The sequence below is a fragment of the Jaculus jaculus genome, chromosome 3 (genome assembly GCF_020740685.1).
Source record: "Jaculus jaculus isolate mJacJac1 chromosome 3, mJacJac1.mat.Y.cur, whole genome shotgun sequence".
In the NCBI taxonomy this organism is placed as follows: Eukaryota; Metazoa; Chordata; class Mammalia; order Rodentia; family Dipodidae; genus Jaculus; species Jaculus jaculus.
The window spans coordinates 170,952,392-170,970,339 of NC_059104.1; the positions used below are offsets into that span (position 1 = coordinate 170,952,392).

General features: G+C 53.1%; 2 protein-coding genes across 2 annotated transcripts; one reads left to right on the forward strand and one right to left on the reverse strand.

Annotated features, from left to right (window-relative positions):
* The first annotated feature begins 38 nt into the window (after positions 1-38).
* Positions 39-9,622, forward strand: Art1 (ADP-ribosyltransferase 1). Its single transcript, XM_012950391.2, has 4 exons — positions 39-101; positions 427-1,195; positions 4,805-4,843; positions 8,579-9,622. Exons 1-4 carry the CDS (start codon positions 39-41, stop codon positions 8,656-8,658), a joined length of 951 nt encoding a protein of 316 aa, XP_012805845.2. The 3' UTR covers positions 8,659-9,622.
* Positions 9,623-10,765: 1,143 nt separating this feature from the next.
* Chrna10 (cholinergic receptor nicotinic alpha 10 subunit) lies at positions 10,766-17,625 on the reverse strand. The gene is made up of 5 exons (XM_004650984.2): positions 17,565-17,625; positions 14,839-14,984; positions 14,384-14,538; positions 11,868-12,400; positions 10,766-11,346 (listed from the first exon to the last, which is right to left on the reverse strand). Exons 1-5 carry the CDS (start codon positions 17,623-17,625, stop codon positions 10,898-10,900), a joined length of 1,344 nt encoding a protein of 447 aa, XP_004651041.1. The 3' UTR covers positions 10,766-10,897.
* Between the last annotated feature and the right edge of the window lie 323 nt (positions 17,626-17,948).

A 17,948-nucleotide genomic window follows, 5' to 3' on the forward strand; every position in this document is an offset into this window, starting at 1 on the left:
GAAAAGGAGACAGCAACTTGCCCAGGGACACCTCCACCATGCAGATCCCTGCCACGATGTCTCTGCTGCTTGTGTCTGTGGGCCTCAGGGCCATACTTCAGGTATGGTCAGCCAGCATTCCAGGGAGGCTGGCCTGTTCTGAACCCGGGAAGAAGGAGCAGTGCGGAGAGGAAGGCATGCCCGATCCTTCCACTGCGAATCTATGTTCCCAAATCTATGGGGCCCCCTCCCAAAGACACTGGGGTCTTGGGGAGTTTGCGGCTGCTTCCCTTTTCCCTCCAGGTGTGATGGGGGGCCCTCCCAGGTGTGATGGGGGGCCCTCCCAGGTGTGATGGGGGGCCCTCCCTGCCACAACCCGCAGAACGAGCCCCATGTCAGGTGCAGGGGAGCGCTGCATGACAGGGGTCTGTCCATCCTCCCGCTCAGGTCCAGAGCCACTCCATCATCTTCTCTCAAGAAACACCCCTGGACATGGCCCCCGCGTCCTTTGACGACCAGTACGCCGGCTGTGCGGCGGCCATGCGGGCGGCGCTCCCGGATCTCAACCGCACGGAGTTCGAGGCCAACAAGGTGTACGCGGACGGCTGGGCCCAGGCCAGCGCGCAGTGGCGGGAGCGCGGCGCCGGGGACGCGGCGTGGGGTCCGGGATCGCCGGCCGGTGCCCGGGACGCGCCCCCGGGCTTCGGCGACCTGCACGCCGTGGCGCTCCTGGCCTACACGGCCAACAGCCCCCTGCACCGGGCCTTCAACGCGGCGGTGCGCGACGCCGGCCGCTCCCGGGAGCACTACCTCCGCCGCTTCCCCTTCAAGAGCCTGCACTTCCTGCTCACCGAGGCCCTGCAGCTGCTCGCGGCCCGGCGCGCGCCCCGCTGCCGCCAGGTGTACCGGGGGGTGCACGGCCTGCGCTTCCGGCCGCCGGGGCCCGGCGCCACCGTGAGGCTGGGGGGCTTTGCCTCGGCGTCCCTGCGGAACGCGGCGGCGCAGCAGTTCGGCGAGGACACCTTCTTCGGGATCTGGACGTGCCTGGGGGCGCCCATCCAAGGTTACTCCTTCTTCCCCGGCGAGGAGGAGGTGCTCATCCCGCCCTTCGAGACGTTCCAGGTGGTGAACGCCAGCCGCGCCGGCCAGGGCCCCGCGCGCATCTACCTGCGCGCCCTGGGCAAGAGCAGCACGTACAACTGCGAGTACGTCAAAGGTGAGCGGCGGGCCCTCGTGCAGGGGGCCGACGTCCTGCAGCAAACATTCCTCACCCCCCCACCAAGGAAGTCAGACAGAAACACTAAAGCAAACGCAAGCTGCGCCATGGAGGCCCTCGCCTGTCGTCTCGATGCTTGCGCAGCGGAGACAGGAGAATTTCCATGAGGCCCGCCTGGGCTCCGATCAAAACCCGCAGATGGATAGGCGTGGTGGCGCAAGCCTTTAAGCCCAGCACTCGGGAGGCAGAGGTAGGAGGATCGCCATGAGTTCAAGGCCACCCTGATTCCAGGTCAGCCTGGGCCAGAGTGAGACCCTACCTCGAAAAACCAAAGCAAAGCAAACCAAACCAAACCAAAAAAACAAAAAACAAAACAAAACAAAACAAAAAACCCACCACAAATGGATACGCGTAGTGGTGCACACCTTTAATCCCAGCACTCTGGAGGCAGAAGTAGGAGGATCGCCGTGAGTTTGAGGACACCCTGAGACTACAGAGTGAATTCCAGGTCAGCCTGGGCTAGTGTGAGACCCTACTTCGAAAACCAAAACCAAAACAAAACAAACAAAAATGGATGGAAGTCATGTGCCCGCAGCTCCACCTCCTCTAAGAGGGGGATGAGGGCTTCTAGTTCTTGAGACTTTTCTGTTCCAGGTGTGTCCACACTTTTGACATGGTGACACAATGTTGTCATCTATAAAAGGTCACACGTAGCCAGGCGTGGTGGTGCATGCCTTTAGTCCCAGCACTCAGGAGGCAGAGGTAGGAAGGATCATTGTGAGTTCAAGCTGTGAATTCAAGGCCACTCTGAGACTACTGTAGTGAATTCCAGGTCAGCCTGGGCTACAGCCAGACCCTACCTCGAAAAACCAAAACAAACAAGCAAAAAGTTCACACTTGAGAAACATGCAACGAAATTCCAAAATTCTGAGGGGGGAGGAGAAGGGAGGGCCTGGGAGGTTGCACAGTAGGCAAAGCGCTCAGGATCCGTCGCACCTCCCCAAATGCTGGACGTGGAGGTACATGCCTGTAATCCCCGGACCTGTGAGCTCTGGGTTCAGAGAGAGACAGTGTCTCAGTGAACAACGTGGAGAGTGCTACCGGGAAATACCCAACATCAACCTCTGGCTTCCACACACGTGTGTACAGTACACATGCACACATGGGCTCCTGTGTGTATAAACGTGCACCCATACACACACAAACATGCATGCCTACACTCATGCACACCTCACACATACACATGCAAAAATCATTAGAATTTATTATTTTAGTAAGTTTATGATTTTATGTTGGGCCACATTCATAACTATCCCGGGGGCATTGGGTTGGATACATCTGGTAAGCCACAGCCCGCCATCTGTCTTCCGGAAGGCTGAGGAGGGTTTCCTGACCAAGGTCAGGGGCACACCTGCTCAGGCTTTTTCTTTCCCTTTTTATTTCTTTCTTTCTTCTGTTTTTTTTTTTTTTTTTATTTTGTTGGTTTGTTTTTTGTTGTTTTTTCGAGGGGTCTCACACTAGTCCAGGCTGACCTGGAATTCACTATATAGTCTCAGGGTGGCCTTGAACTCATGGCGATCCTCCTACCTCTGCCTCCCGAGTGCTGGGATTAAAGGTGTGCGCCACCACGCTCAGCTTCTTCTTCTTCTTCTTTTTTCCTTTTTAGGTGGGGTCTCATTCAAGCCCAGGCTGATGTGGAATTCACTATTTAGTCTCAGGGTGCCTCAAACTTAGGGTGCTCTTCCTACCTCTGCGTCCTGAGTGCTGGGATTAAAGACATGGGCCACCACGTCCATCCTGTCTCCTCAGGCTTTTCTAGCTGGAGGAGAATTGATTTCTAGCCATAGTGTTGACATCAAGGTTTCCGTGGGCAGAATTCAGAGCTGGATATCGGGAGGAGAGTACGAGACAGGCTGGAACTATGTGCTGTAGTGGGTGCCAGGCAGAGGTAGGGTGAGACAGGAGGTAAGTATTGTGACCTGTGCCTACCTGTGGTCAGGGAGGTGACAGCTGCTCCTCCTCCACCCTCCCTGGTCCATTCCCTCAAGCCAGAGGAGGAATGATGAGGGTAGGTTGGGCCCATTCTGTTTTTTTTGGGGGGGGGGTTCGAGGTAGGGTCTCACTGTAGCCCAGGCTGACCTGGAATTCATTATGTAGTCTCAGGGTGGCCTCAAACTCACGGCAATCCTCCCACGTCTGCCTCCCGAGTGCTGGGATTAAAGGCATGCGCCACCACGCCCGGCATCCATTCTTAATCTCTGTGGGGCTGTGGGCTACTCTTCCTGGCCGAATGGGGCATGTTGCATATTTTAAAATTATTTGTTTGTTAAATATTTTATTTTATTTATTTGAGAGAGAGAGAGAGGTAGAGGCAGAGAGAGAGGGAGAATGGGCACGTCAGGGCCTCCAGCCACTGCAAATGAACTCCAGACACAAGCATCACCACATTGTGCATCTGGCTTACATGGGTCCTGGGGAATCCTTTGGCTTTGCAGGCAAGCACCTCAATCACTAAGCCATTTCTCTCCATCCCTGGGGTCTAATTTAAAAATTTTTATTTGAGCCGGGCGTGGTGGCGCACGCCTTTAATCCCAGCACTCAGGAGGTAGAGGTAGAAGGATTGCCGTGAGTTCGAGGCCACCCTGAGACTCCATAGTGAATTCCAGGTCAGCCTGAGCTACAGCGAGACCCTACCTCGAGAAACCAAAAAAAAAAAAAAAAAAATTGTATTTGATTTTTTTAAAAAAATATTATTTGAGAAAGAGAGAGAGAGAGAGAGAGAGAGAGAATGAGTGCACCAGGGCCTCTAGCCACCGCAAACAAACTCCAGACACATGTGCCACCTTGTGCATCTGCCATTATGTGGGTGCTGGGGAATTGAACCTGGGTCCTTAGACTTCACAGGTAAGCACTCTAACCGCCAAGCTATCTCTCCAGCCCTTATCTATTTGATTTTTATTTGCAAGCATAGAGAGACAGAGGACAGACAGATATATAGAGAGAATGGGTGCACCAGGTCTCTAGCTGCTACAAAGAACTACAGATGTATGTGCCACTTTTTGTAGCTGGCTTTATGTGGGTCCTGGGGAATTGAACCCAGGTCATTAGGCTTTGCAGGCAAGTATCTTAATCACTAAGCAATCTCTCCAGACCTTTTTATTTATTTTTCAATATCTTATTTTTACTTGCAAGCAGAGAGAAGAGAGACAGACAGACATACAGAGAGAATGGAATCTTCGTAGTTCGTGGTAGACAGCCCACACGAGGGCCCAGTGTGGTTCAGGTCATACCCGGGAGGGCACAGTGAGCCATGATGCTCATGAGGAAGACATGCTGAGAACACAGAGCAGCTCTTTCATGCCTGGGGTGAGGCATGAAAGTGAAGAGCGTTTCAGGAGACAGTTAGAGACCAAGGCTGCAGGAGGGTTCAGGAAGGACCCTGGCTCTGTGGTTGCCTCCCTTCTGGCCTTGCAACTCAGGTCAAGTAAACACAGTCAAGGGAGGTCTTCCCACTAAGGAAGCCGAGGCAGGGGGAGTCAGGTCGCTCCACCGGAGCTCTGAGAGCCTTCCCATTAGGAGAGGTACTGACACTTTGCCTCTTTCCTACAGACAAGTGCAGGTCTGGGCCCTGCCCACTGGATAGCTCAGGTAAGGGGTGCTGACCACTGGGGGGGTGTGCATGGGTGAACGCGCTGCCCTGGGCCTGGGCCCTCCCCTCAATCACCTTCTTATCCTTACAAACCCACCCCCTTACTAAAGAAGTGAGCCCTCTTAATCAGACAGCATGGGTGCCCCTGACCTCTCCCAGAGGGCGTGGGTGTGTGTGTGTGTGGGGGGGCTACAGTGAGGTCTGTGCCCGTCACAGGAGAGCGCCAGCGTCAGGCCAGAGAGCCGGGCAGCGCTCTGAGGAGCGCGTGGGAAAGCTGCTCCCCTTTCCTTTGGGGCCGCGGCCTCCAGCTGCAGAACCCAGCGTCCCTGATCCTGTCCTCCGAGCTCTCTCTCTCTGACCTACCTTCCAAGGCCAAAGCCAGGCCCTGAATGTTGGAGGCCTAGGCTTTAGCCTAGGCCCTCCCCTAACTTTCCTTATGAACAATCTCTTCTTTCTCAGGGCCTCAGTTTCCCTATTTGTAATAAGCAAATAGCAGAGATGATGTCAGGGTCTCTTTCAGCTGTGACTCTTCCCTTGAACACCTGCTGTGAGAGGGCTGCTGGAGGCCACCACTTCTGTGGCAGGGAACAGGCTTCTTCCAGTGAGGAAACAACAGCTCCCCTCATCCCCTGGCTCCAGCAAAGACTCTCGCCTCCCTCTGAGTTCTGTAGGAAGAGCACCCCAGCCACTTCTCTCTCTCTCTCTTTTTAAATATTTTATTTATTTAATAGAGATACACAGAGAGAGAGAGGAGAACGAATGGGCACACCAGGGCCTCTAGCCACTGCAAATGAATTCCAGACACATGCGCCATCATGTGCATCTGGCTTACGTGGGACCTGGAGAATCGAACCTGGGTCCTTAGGCTTCGCAGGCAAGTGCCTTAACCACTAAGCCATCTCTCCAGCCCCCAGCCACTTCTTGTTCTTTCCATCCTCCCTGACAAAATAATACTCAGACTTCCAGGCACATCATGCCATGATGATCAGCACACCGCAGTGGTGCTGGTGTCGTCATAACTGTTCTACAGAGGACAGAGCCGCATCCGCCCTCGGCACCACAGCTGGTAAGGGGTTGGGTCCAGGGCCTAGGGAGATGGTGCTGCAGTTAAAGGCACTTGCTTGCAAGCCTGCTGACCTGAATTTGATTCTCTTCAGCACCCATGTAAAGTGGGGCACAAGGGACGCACATGTCTGTAACCTGACATGCCTACGGCTAAGGGAGGGACAACCTCAGGTTGTCCTCTGACATGCACGTTGTGGCACATGTACACCCAGTCGCACAGTGTGCACGCACACATACATAAATAAATAGATAATCAAAACAGAGGGAGCCCAAAGGCTAAAAGAGATTAAGAAGTTGTTGCAGTCAGGTTCACATTGCTGGTAGAAATCACCCAACCAAGAGCAGCTTCAGGGAAAAAGAGATTTATTTTGGCTTACAGGCTCGAGGGGAAGCTCCACGATGGCAGGGGAAAACGACGGCATGAGCAGAAGGTGGACATCACCCCCTGGCCAACATAAGGTGGACCACAGCAACAGGAGGGTGTGCCACACACTGGCAAGGGGAAACTGGCTATAATACCCATAAGCCCTCCCCCAGCAATACACTCCCTCCAGGAGGCATTAATTCCCAAATCTCCATCAGCTGGGAACCTAGCATTCAGAACACCCAAGTTTATGGGGAACACCTGAATCAAACCACCACACAAGTTCAAATATGTTTTTAAAAGAGAAATTAGGGCTGGAGATATGGCTTCTTGCAGTATCTAAAGGCTCATTCTCCTTTCTCTCTCTTTCCCTCCTTATCTCTCTCAAATAAACATTTAAAAAATAGAAAGAGAAATTGGAATGTACACAGGTTAATATTAAAAAAAAAAAAAGCCAGGCATGGTGGTGCACACCATTAATCTCAGCACTTGGGAGGCAGAGATAGGAGAACTGCTGAGAGTTCAATGCCAGCCTGAGACTACATGGCAAATTCCAGGTTAGCCTGGACTAGACTGAAACCCTTCCAAAAGAAACCAAAATAACTAATATTTGAAAAAAAATGAGCAAAGCATTAAGAAGGAGAGCTAATATTTGAAAATAAAACAAAATAGGGGCTGGAGAGATGGCTTAGTGGTCAATGTGCTTGCCTGCAAAGACCCAGGTTCGATTCCCTAGGACCCATGTAAGCCAGATGCACAAGGTCACACATGAGTTTGGAGTTCGTTTGCAGTGGCGGCTGGAGACCCTGATGTGCCTGTTCTCTATTTGCCTGTTTCTCTCTCTCTCAAATAAATAAACAAAAATTTAAAAAATAGAAAGCTGAGGGAGGAGGATCTCTGAGTTTGAGATCATCCTGGGACAACAGAATGAGTTTTAGTCCTCCTGGGCTTGAATGAGACCCTGGCTCAAGCACCCTCCCCCAACACACACCCATACAAGAAAGAAAGAAAGAAAGAAAGAAAGAAAGAAAGAAAGAAAGAAAGAAAGAAAGAAAGAAAGAAAGAAAGAAGGCAGGCAGGCAGGCAGGCAGGCAGGCAGGCAGGCAGGCAGGAAGGAAGGAAAGAAAGAGGGAGGGAGGAAGGGGGGAGGGAGGGAGGGGCAGAAGACAAAAAGGACTGAGTCCAGATAGCCTGGCTCTAGAGTCAAACTCTGCATCACCCATCATGCTCCCCCCACCCCCGCCGGCCGCCGCCTGCCTCATTTCAGCGCAGCACCGCCGTGCAACAGCCTCCTGGAAAGAGCCGGGCAGGAGAAACATGAGAACCGAGATAGAAATCACTTTCCCAAGACAACCAGAAACCAGGTCTCCAGCTTCAGCCCAGAGTCTCTCAAGGTAGTCCGGACTGTTCTACAGCTTGCTATGGAGCCCATGCTAGTCTGTATGCAGTTCAGGCTCACCTCTACTTGGCCATCCTTCTGCCTCAGCCTCCTGAGTGCTGGGAGGCTGGGCATTGTAATCACCATGCCCAGCTTGGACCTCTTAAACTGGGGTAATTTCAGACACTGGAAAAGATCCGGACATGGGGGAGCACACCTTTAATCCCACCACAAGTTCGAGGCCACCCTGAGACTACATAGTGACCTGGAGGTCAGCCTGGGCTAGAGTGAGACCCTACCTCAAAAAAACAAAAACAGAAACCCAAACATTGGGAAAGTTTAGAAAATCCTCACACACCCACACAGTTCACCCAGGATACTCCTACCTTGTGAGAAGGGGAGCCAAGTTCAGCGTCACTGGTCCCCTCTCAAATCTCTGCCCGTCCCCTCATCCCCGCCACCCATCCACCCTGAAGTGTTTTTGTGTCCAGAAAAGGTAAGGGGTTAGGACTGGGCCTCAAGGGGGAATCTGCCCCTCTCATTGCGCCCTTTATCTCTGTCTGCCTTCCTCCATACCTTTTGCTTCTCAGCCATCTCTCGTTTTATTTTTTTCTCATTGAATTTTTTGATATTTTATTTATTTACTTTATGAGAGAGAGAGAGAGAATTGGGTGCACCAGGGCTTCCAGCCACTGCAAACAATTTCCAGGTTGCATGCACCACCTTGTGCTTCTGGCTTACATAGGTATTGAGGAATCGAACCTGGCTTCTCAGGATTTGGTGGCAAGTGTCTTAACCACTAAGCCATCTCTCCGGCTCCTCTGATTGCATTTTGTGTGTCAGTCTGTGCAGTCTCTCCACCTTGTATCCTCATGTCCACATGTTGTTCCTAAATCTCTCTCTCCTTCCCCTTTGTTTTCCCTGCAGCCCCGGGCCAGGGTTCCCTCTCCACAGTCTGCTGTCTCCTGCCAATGCTCTGGCTCCTTGTGCTGGGGGCCCTCCTGTGACCCACCAGATGCTGAAGAGCCCCACCTGCACCTCTGACACCCTGAGGATGCTGGTCACTTGTGTGCTTCACATACAGCCAGGAACCCCGGCGAACCCCTCTGCAGGAAACTCTGGGACCTTCTCTGACAGCCGCTGGACTTGCCAGGGGAGACACAGGAGAGAACGTCGGGACGGAGCCTAATCTCAGAGTCGCCGGACTCCAGAACAGGTGGCCACTCCGTTTGGTGACAGAAGACTTGAACTCGTTGGGGGGATGACGGAGGCGAGTACTTGACCGTAGGACTTGCTGGGGTCACTCACATCCCTCACATTCTCACCAGACGAGCTCTCATTCCCTCCTCCAGGAAACCTTCCTGACCTCTGCCTCTGTCTGCTTCCCATGTCAGACTGTGAGCTTCTCAGGGGCCCAGACTGGGTCCGAAGCACAGTGATGGCACCAGGAACTGCGTGAAAGTCAGGAAGCAACCAATGCCCATGAAGGAATGGTGCCTGCACTGCCCCTACCTGGGACAGCAGCACTGTTAAGTGTGTTGGATGGAGTGACCGCATCTAACTCCGGGGACAGACAGCGAGGGGAAATGGCAGAGAGAAAGCTCTAGGTCCTCTCCTAGGGTGCCAAATTCTAGTCCTCCTATGGTCAGCAAAGATGTGCTTTCTATTCTGATCTGTGAGTTCTGAGGTTCCTGCCTGCAGATCTTCAACTTCCACGTATGGGTCTCATGAGGAGGACATCGAGGAGGCAGTAGGCACACGCTTGCTTCATTATGGACTGAGGCTTTAGGACCAAATGTCTGCACGGCCTCCTGCTTTGGAAACTCCACCAGGAATCTCCTTCTGTAGGTGCCTAGGCAGGGATGAGCAAGGCAGGGTCCCTGTAACCATCTCAGCTAAGAGCACACCTTTGATTATTTTTCATACTTTCATTTATTATTTGCAAAAGAGGGGCAGGTAGAGAGAGAGAGAGAGAGAGAGAGAGAGAGAGAGAGAACATGGACATGCCAGGGGCTCTAGCTACTGCAAATGAACTCCAGATGCATTGTCGATCTGGTTTAAGTGGGTACTGGGTAATTGAACCTGGGTCCTTAGCCTCTGAAGGCAAACACCTTAACCACTAAGCCATCTCTCCAGCCCTCACCTTTGTTTTGTTTTGTTTGTGACAAGGTCTTATTCTGTATCCCAGGCTGTCCTTGAACTCACAGCAATCCTCCTGCTGCCTCAGTCTCTGGAGTTTTGGAATTAGAGACATATACCACCATGCTTGGCTGACATTGAGTTTTGTCTCTCCAGTTTTTTTATTTTTTTCAAGGTAGTCTTGCTCTAGCCCAGGCTGACCTGGAATTCACTATGTAGTCTCAGGGTGGCCTTGAACTCACAGAGACCCTCCTACCTCTGTCTCCTGAGTTCAGGGATTAAAGGTGTGTGCCACTACATCCAAGTGACCTTGAACTCTTGATCCTCCTGCCTTCACCTACCAAGTGTTGGGATTACAGGTGTGACCTGATCCATCAAGCCCAGCAGTTCTTTCGGGGTGGGGGGAACGGGCTTTGTTGTTTGGTCATTCTAGCTCAGGCTGATGTGGAACTCACTCTGCAGTCCCAGGCTGGCCTTGAACTCACAGTGATCCTCCTAACTCTGCCTCCCAAGTTCTGGGATTAAAGGCATGCGCCAAGACTGTAGTTTGATTTTGAATCTTTTGAAATGAGGGGAGTGGTAGGTTCCTGATCCCCCTTAGTTAGGTCACTGCAGATAGCAAGGGCCCCTCAAGAATTTTAAGGTCAGCCAAGCGCCACATGTTCTCTCTCATATGTGGATCCTAGCTACAGATGACTGGGCTTCTGTGTGAGAATGAAAATACTTAGTAGCAGAGGCCAGTAAGTTGAAAAGGAGACATAAAGGGTGGAGAAAGGAAGGGAGGAGGATACTTAATAGGTTGATATTGTATATATGTAATTACAATGATTGTAACTGGGAGGTAATATGATGGAGAATGGAATTTCAAATGGGAAAGTGTGGGGGTGGGGAGGGAGGGAATTACCATGGGATATATTTTATAATCATGGAAAATGTTAATAAAAATTAAAAAAAAAAAAGAATTTTAAGGTCAGAAGGTCCTGAAGAGAAGATCCAGGCTTTTAGCAACAGTAGGGAGAGACCGGCTGGTCTGAGAACCAACAAGCACCGCCTTTGCCATCTCTGCGGGAGACACCGGGGCTGCCCCTGGGACCCAGGCCCCGCTCCTCACAGGGCCTGCACCAGCACCAGGAGGCTCATGACCAGGGCCATGGAGAAGAAGACTCCCAGGAAGAAACGGTCCATCACGCGGGCCAGACGCTTCCAGTCTTCGTGGCGGCGCTGGGCAGCCCTGTGACTTCGGAAGGTGCCCGCGATGCTAGCTATGTGGCACAGGAGGGCTTCCTGGTGGCAGAGGCATCGCGGCTCACGGCAGGGGCTCGCTGCGGGGCCGGCAGGAGGCTGGAGGCTGGGGGCTGACTCCGGTGGTCTGGACTTCCCACAGGGCTCCCCTCGCTCCCGCACACACAGGCCCCTTGCTAGATGTCCCAGCAGTAGAACGCGAGCCCAGGCTGGCACCGGGCGGGCGCTGGGCCCACAGTAATGCAGGTTCATGATGAGGATGGTGAGCGCTGTGGAGAACGTGACCATGGTCATGGTGGCCATGTAGTATTTCCCTGAAACAGAGAAAGCCAGAGTGCGGGCAAAACATGAGATCAAGGGTGGTGAACTTCCCAGCTGCCTCTCCATAAACAAGAAGACGCCGCCTCAGGGTTCTCGGAACCCTTTGAAGGCCAGGAAAGAGGTTAGATAGGATGATGGAGGGAAACTCGAGTTCTTCCCACTCCTCATGCCCACCAGGGCTCTCGGCGGCGGCTCGCTCTGCTCCCTCGCCGTTCCAGCCGTCGTCGGAGGGCCTCAGCCACGGGCACGAGATGGTTGGATACCAGCCCTTCCTGCAACCAGCGCACCAAGAGGCCCTGCCTCACCTGTGGGTGGTGATGCTCACCCGAGTCCATCCGTGCACTGCATACATTTTAGCCTTCCGGGACATGAAGGCTTCCTTGCCATTTGGGGTGCTCTCCCCAAAGGGCTATTCCTTCCCCCCACCCCACCTCACACCCTCAACGTGAGCTCCCTCCCGGAGCCGAGCCCCCTTCTCCCCCGCCCCCCCTCCCCGCCCCGGGGCGGAGCTCACCGATGAGCGGCACGCTCTCGGCGGGCGGCATGCTCTCGGCCAGGATGAGCTGGAAGACGGTGAGCGCCAGCAGCACGGTGACGCCGAGCGACACCTTCTCGCCCGAGTCTGCGGGCAGGTGGAAGGCCAGCGGCGCGAGCAGCGAGATGAGCACGCAGGGCAGCAGCAGGTTGCACACGTAGGCGGCGGCGCGGCGGCGCAGCAGCAGCGTGAAGGTCACGTCCGGGTAGGGCTCGGAGCAGCAGCCGTAGGTGAGCACGCGCCGCCGCGCCGGCATGCCCAGCACGCGCCACTCCACGTTCTCCACGAAGTCCGCCAGGCTGGCCGAGGCGCCGCGCGCGCGCACGTCCAGCTGGTGCCCGCCGTGCGTCCACGAGCCGAACGTCAGGCCGCAGCGCTGCGAGTCGAACGGGAAGGCCGACACGTCCACGCGGCACGAGCTGCGCGTGATGGCCGGCGCGTCCCAGCGCACCGCGCCGTCGTGCCGCACGACCACGTTGGTGCTGGCGGAGGCCGACGGCTGCGTGTCCGCCCTGCGGATGCACGGACGGAAGGACAGATGGACAGGCGGGGTCCGAGGCCAAGGCAGATCCCCACCACTCACCCCGGAGAGACGAGCCCTGGTGTGACCCGGGAGGGTGAGCATCCTTAAGGCGCCCTTTTGCCTTCAGAGGTGTGGGGAGGGCAGCCCCCCCAAGATCTAGCCCAGGGCCAAGTATAAAAAGGCCTCTTCCCGGCTGGGCTGGAGAGATGGCTTAGCGGTTAAAGGTGCTTGCCTGCAAAGCCTAAGCACCCAGGTTCCATTACCCAGAACCCACGTAAGCCAGATGCACCGTGGCGCGTGTGTCTGGAATTTGTTTGCAGTGTGCCCATTCTCTCTCGTCCTCTTTCTTTCTTTCTCTCTCTAATAAATAAATAGATAAAAAGTTTTTTTTTTTTTTAAAGGCCTCTTGGCCTGGCGTGCTGACGCGCACCTTTAATCCCAGCACTCAGAGGCAAAGGTAGGAGGTGACTTCAAGGCCACCCTGAGACTGCATAGTGAATTCCAGGTCAGCCTGGACTAGAGCGAGACCCTACCTCAAAAAGCAAAAACAACCAAACAAAAAGAACTCTTGAAAACTCAGTGGTGGTGCAGTGACTTTAGGAGTAGTCTGTATACTTTATTGGAGGGGCCCAGAAAATTTCACAGGGCCAAGAGTTGCCTGGAAGATGCAGAGCTGTTAAGATGGCTTAAAGGAATGCTCTGGAAGGAAAGAAGACCCTGTGGCGGCCCTGAGCCTCAGAGCTGGTCTGGAAAGGTAGTGGAGCCATAAAGAGGCAGTTGTGGGGCTGGGGAGATGGCTCAGTGGTTAGCTGGGCTTGCTTGTAAAGCCTACCAGCCTGAGTTCAATACCTACGCAAAGCCAGATGCACAAAGTGGTGCACACATCTGGAGTTTCTTTCCAGTGGCTGGAGGCTCTGGTGCACCCATTCTCTGTCTCTCTCTCTCTCCCCCCATGCAAATAAATAAATAAATGAATAAAATATTTTAAAAGGAGGCAGTTGTGCCCCAGACACAACTCTCTCTTCCACATATTTATTAACTTACTTGTTTTGTGCATGCGGTATGTGCCTGTATGTTCCAGTGTGTGTGGGCTGCACGCATATGTGGGGGTGGAGGCCAGGAATGGACCTCTAGTATCTTTCTCAATTCTTCTCTACCTTATTCTTTGAGACAGGATTTCTCACTGACTGTAGCCAGCAAGCTACAGGGATCCTCCTATCTCTGACTCCCCAGCACTGCATGTGCCACCAGCCCTGCCTATGTGTGTGTGTTGGGGGGGGCATGTGATGGGTAGTGTTCACACCTGCATGTGTTGATGCACAGCCCCATAAATGTGCCTGCAGAGGCCAGAGGAGAATGTCAGTGTCCTTCTCTCACCAGTCTTCTGCATGTTTTTTCCTCCTACCCAGAGCTGCTTCCATGAGCAAGCCCCAGTGGTTCTCAGGTCTCTGCCACCACCACCTTCCTCCCCCAGACAGGTTACATATGTGGGTGGCCATACCCAGATTTTTATATGGGTTCTGGGGACTTGAACCTGGTGGTTTTCAGCCCGACAGGCCTTCCTGCTTAAGCTCTAAACGGCTGAACCATCTCCCCAGCCCTGCATGTTGATGTGGGTCCTGGGGATCTGAACTCCGGTCCTCAGGCTTAAGCATGGTGTTCCTGTCAGGCAGCTGGGTTTTTAAGTACTGACTCATCTCCCCAGCCCCAATGCCTCTCTTTGAGAGCCAGACTTTGGACCACGTTTTAAGTTCCTGGGAGACATTCAGCCTGAGTTGACTTGAGACAACCTGAAGTGGGATGTTGTAGAAAGGATGTTAGTGAGCTCTGGCAGCCCAGAAGGTTCCCAGGGGAGGGTTTCCAGGACAGCGGAGTAACCCGACTAGGTGGTAGAGAGGGTGACCAGTGCATGCTGAGCGAAGGGTAACTCTGAGGCACAGGGAGAGAACAAAGGGGCCCAGGTAGGCCATACTTGTTATAGAGTACGATGTCTGGCCTCCACACAAGACTGCTGGGGATGCGGATTGCATCCAAGCCGCCGTAGGCATTGGGGTCCCATTGTAGGTAGGCATCTGTCCACTCCTGCCGGATCCACAGGTACAGGGTCAGCACCTGGTTCCGTTCGTCCTGGTGGAGGGAGACAGTGGACATTGTGTATGGGCACAGGCTACCCCTTCTGTGTGCACACTCACTCTCAGGTTACAGCCCAGTACTGCCAAACCTGACTTGCCCACACAGACCAGTTCCCACCCTTGTGGCCTGGCTAGGTTGTTCAGCCTCACTTTCAGCTGTGACGCCCACTCAGCAGGGACTCAGTGAGTTCAAGTGGACATCCCTCATCATGGAAAAGAAGCCCGCCTCTCATCCTTTCTACCTTTGACACTATTCCAGGTAACACCCCACAGCCAAATCATCACCAAAACACACCATGTCGATGATCTGGGATAATGTCACCTCCAGCGTCACATTCAGGGTCTGGTCAGTGTCTGCCACAGGCCTCAGGGCATTTGTGTAGTTGGCGAACAGGTTCCGAAACAGCTTGTGAGCCAGTCTGCCCTCGGCTCCCAGGCCCTCTGGAGGATCAGTGAGAAGGGTAGCTCATCTGTGAGCCTTGTCCAAGGTCCTCTGTCCATATCCTCTACATCTCACAACTCTTTCTTTCTTTTCGAGGTAGGGTTTCACTCTAGCTCAGGCTGACCTGGAATTCACTGTGGAGTCTCGGGGTGGCCTCAAACTCACAGCAATCTTCCTACCTCTACTTCTCGAGTGCTGGGATTAAAGGTGCGTGCCACCATGCCCGGCTTTTTCTGTTTTCAGAGATAGCCATCTTTTTTTTTTTTTTTTTTTTTTTTTTACATCTTATCAAAGCAAGAGCAGCAAGCTTTGGTGTGCCAGGGTTTCCAGCCACTGCAGTTGAACTCCAGACTCATGTGCCACCTTGTGTGCATGTGCCACCTTGTGCACTTGCGCTCCTTGTGCGTCTGGCTTACGTGGGACCTGTAGAGTTGAATATTGGTCCTTAGGCTTTGCAGGCAGGCACTTTAACCACTAAGCCATCTCTCCAGCCCCGCCTCATGGCTTTCTGATGGTTTCTTGATCTTTTTTTTTTTTTAATTTTATGAAAACAAGAGCAGCAAGCTTTGGTGTGTCAGGGTTTCCAGCCACTGCAGTTGAACTCCAGACACATGTGCCACCTTGTGCATCTGGCTAATGTGGGTTTTGGGGAGTCAAACCTGGGTCATTAGACTTCGCAAGCAAGTGCCTTACCCACTAAACCATTTCTCCGGTCCAAAACTTTATTGTTATTATTTATTTTTGAGAGAGAATGGGTGCTCCAGGACCTTCAGCCTGCTGTCAACGCTAGACACATGTGCCCTCTTGTGGCGGTTATGTGACACTGCGTGCTGGCATCACCGTGCATCTCACCTACCTGGGACCTGGAGATTCAAACATGAGGTCGTAGACTTCTCAGGCAAGTGCCTTAACTGCTAAGCCATCTCTCCAGCCCTTTATTTTTAAAATATTTTTATTTATTTGAGAGAGAAGTGGGGGGAAAACAGAAAGAATGGGTGTGCCAGGGCCTCCAACCACTGCAAGTGAACTGCAGACACATGTGCCATCTTGTGTATCTGGCTTACTTGGGTACTGGGGAATCAAACCTGGGTCCTCAGGCTTTGCAGGCAAGTACCTTAACTGATAAGCCATCTCTCCAGCCCCTGCTTTTAATTATTTCGTGTGCATTGTCTGTATGTTCACAAGTGCATTGTACAGGCTGGAGGGTGAGGTTGGGTGTCGCTTAATTGCTTTGACACCTTTTTGTTGTTGTTTTGGGGACAGGGTCTCTTGCTGAGCCCAGAGCTCACCGATTTGGCTAGACTAGCTTAGATAGCAGGGAGTAGGGCTTGGGAATCTTACTGTCTCTGCCTCATCACAGCCCTGGATTTTATGGCATTGTGCTCCCTGGTTATTTTTACATCAATTCTGGGGATCCAAACTCTGGCCCTTAGGCTTGTGCAACAAGCCGTTTTCCCTTCTTCCTTCTGTCCTTAAAGCCCAGGTTTCTCTCCTGAGCTTCGGACTCATGTATATACCATCGTCCACTCCTGAGTTCCTTATAGATAGACCCTGTAAACTCTGTAGGTCCAAATAAGAACTTACCTCCTGCTCTGTGCTCTGAACCCACTTTTTTTTGTTTGTTTGTTTTTCAAGGTAGGGTCTCACTCTAGCCCAGGCTGACCTGGAATTCACTATGGAGTCTCAGGCTGGTCTTGAACTCATAGTGGTCCTCCTGCCTCTGCCTCCCACCTCTGCTTGGATTAGAGGTGTGCATGAGCCCATTTCTTATCCTGCCTTCTCTGTTTCAGTACCCAGGACTGCTAGTGAGTTCAGGCATCATCCCCTTTTCCTCTTCCCCCTGTAGGTCAATAGTTTCCAGATCCTGTCAGATCCTGCGATAGCTCTGGAATCCATAGCCATCATCTCTCCAGCTCAGGCGCTCCTCCCTCCCTTGGACAGCAGCAGCAGCCACCTCACTGCTCCCTCCCTCAAGCTCACTCTCTTACTCGCCCTGTACAAGCTTTCTCTCTCCCTCCCCCCTTTTGTTTTGTAATGTTGGGGTGCAGTCAGAGCCAGCATGCTACCACTGATCTACATATCCAACCCATTCCTCATTTTTTTTTTTTTTGAGGTAGGGTCTCACTTTAGTCCATGCTGGCCTGAAATTCACTATGTAGTCTCAGGGTGGCCTTGAATTCCTGGCGATCCTACCTCTGCCTCCCAGAATGCTGGGCATAAAGGCGTGCACCACCATGCCCTGCTCTACAAGCTTTTTAACATGGAACTGATCATGCCAGTATCTGCTTGGAACATTTTCAAGCTCCCCACTGACTAGGGTAAAGCCCTGGCCTGGCATTGAAGGCCCTTCAAGAGTGGCATCTCTGACTTTTCCAGCACTACCTCTAGACACTCCCTAGTCACTGCTCCTGCCCTTGCCAGGCAAGTGGCCTTTCAGTGTCTTCAGCTCCTCTCCCACACACGCTCCACATAGAGAACTTGTTCTCAGCATAGAGGCGGAAGAAAAAGATGGCGAGAGACGTGTGAGAAAGGTCTGGGGTAGACGGGAACAGCACAGCCAGCAGAAGACTGGTTCATACCTGTAGGGAGGAGCAGCAGCAGCAGCAAGCCCGCGAAGAGGTGGTGGCTTCTGGGCTCCATGGTCCTGGCACATCCAGACCTGGGGCAGGCCTCCCAGACAGATCTAGGGCAACATCAGGTCCAGCTGGATGGAGTGGATGGTACTTGGTAATCAGACAGATCTCTAGTGGGCCCAACTACCCTCCAGGGAGCCCCAAGGCCTTTCCAGCTATCTGACTCTTCTGTTTATACCAGCCCTCCGTATTATATCTGGTCCTCGTTGTCTGCCTGTCCTAGCCTCTGTTTACCTCTTACACGCTCAATTTTCTTCTGTCTTCTTATGTTACTGTTTTGGTCTGTCTCCCTGACTGATCTTGTAGCCCCCCCGTCATCAGGCCTCCGAG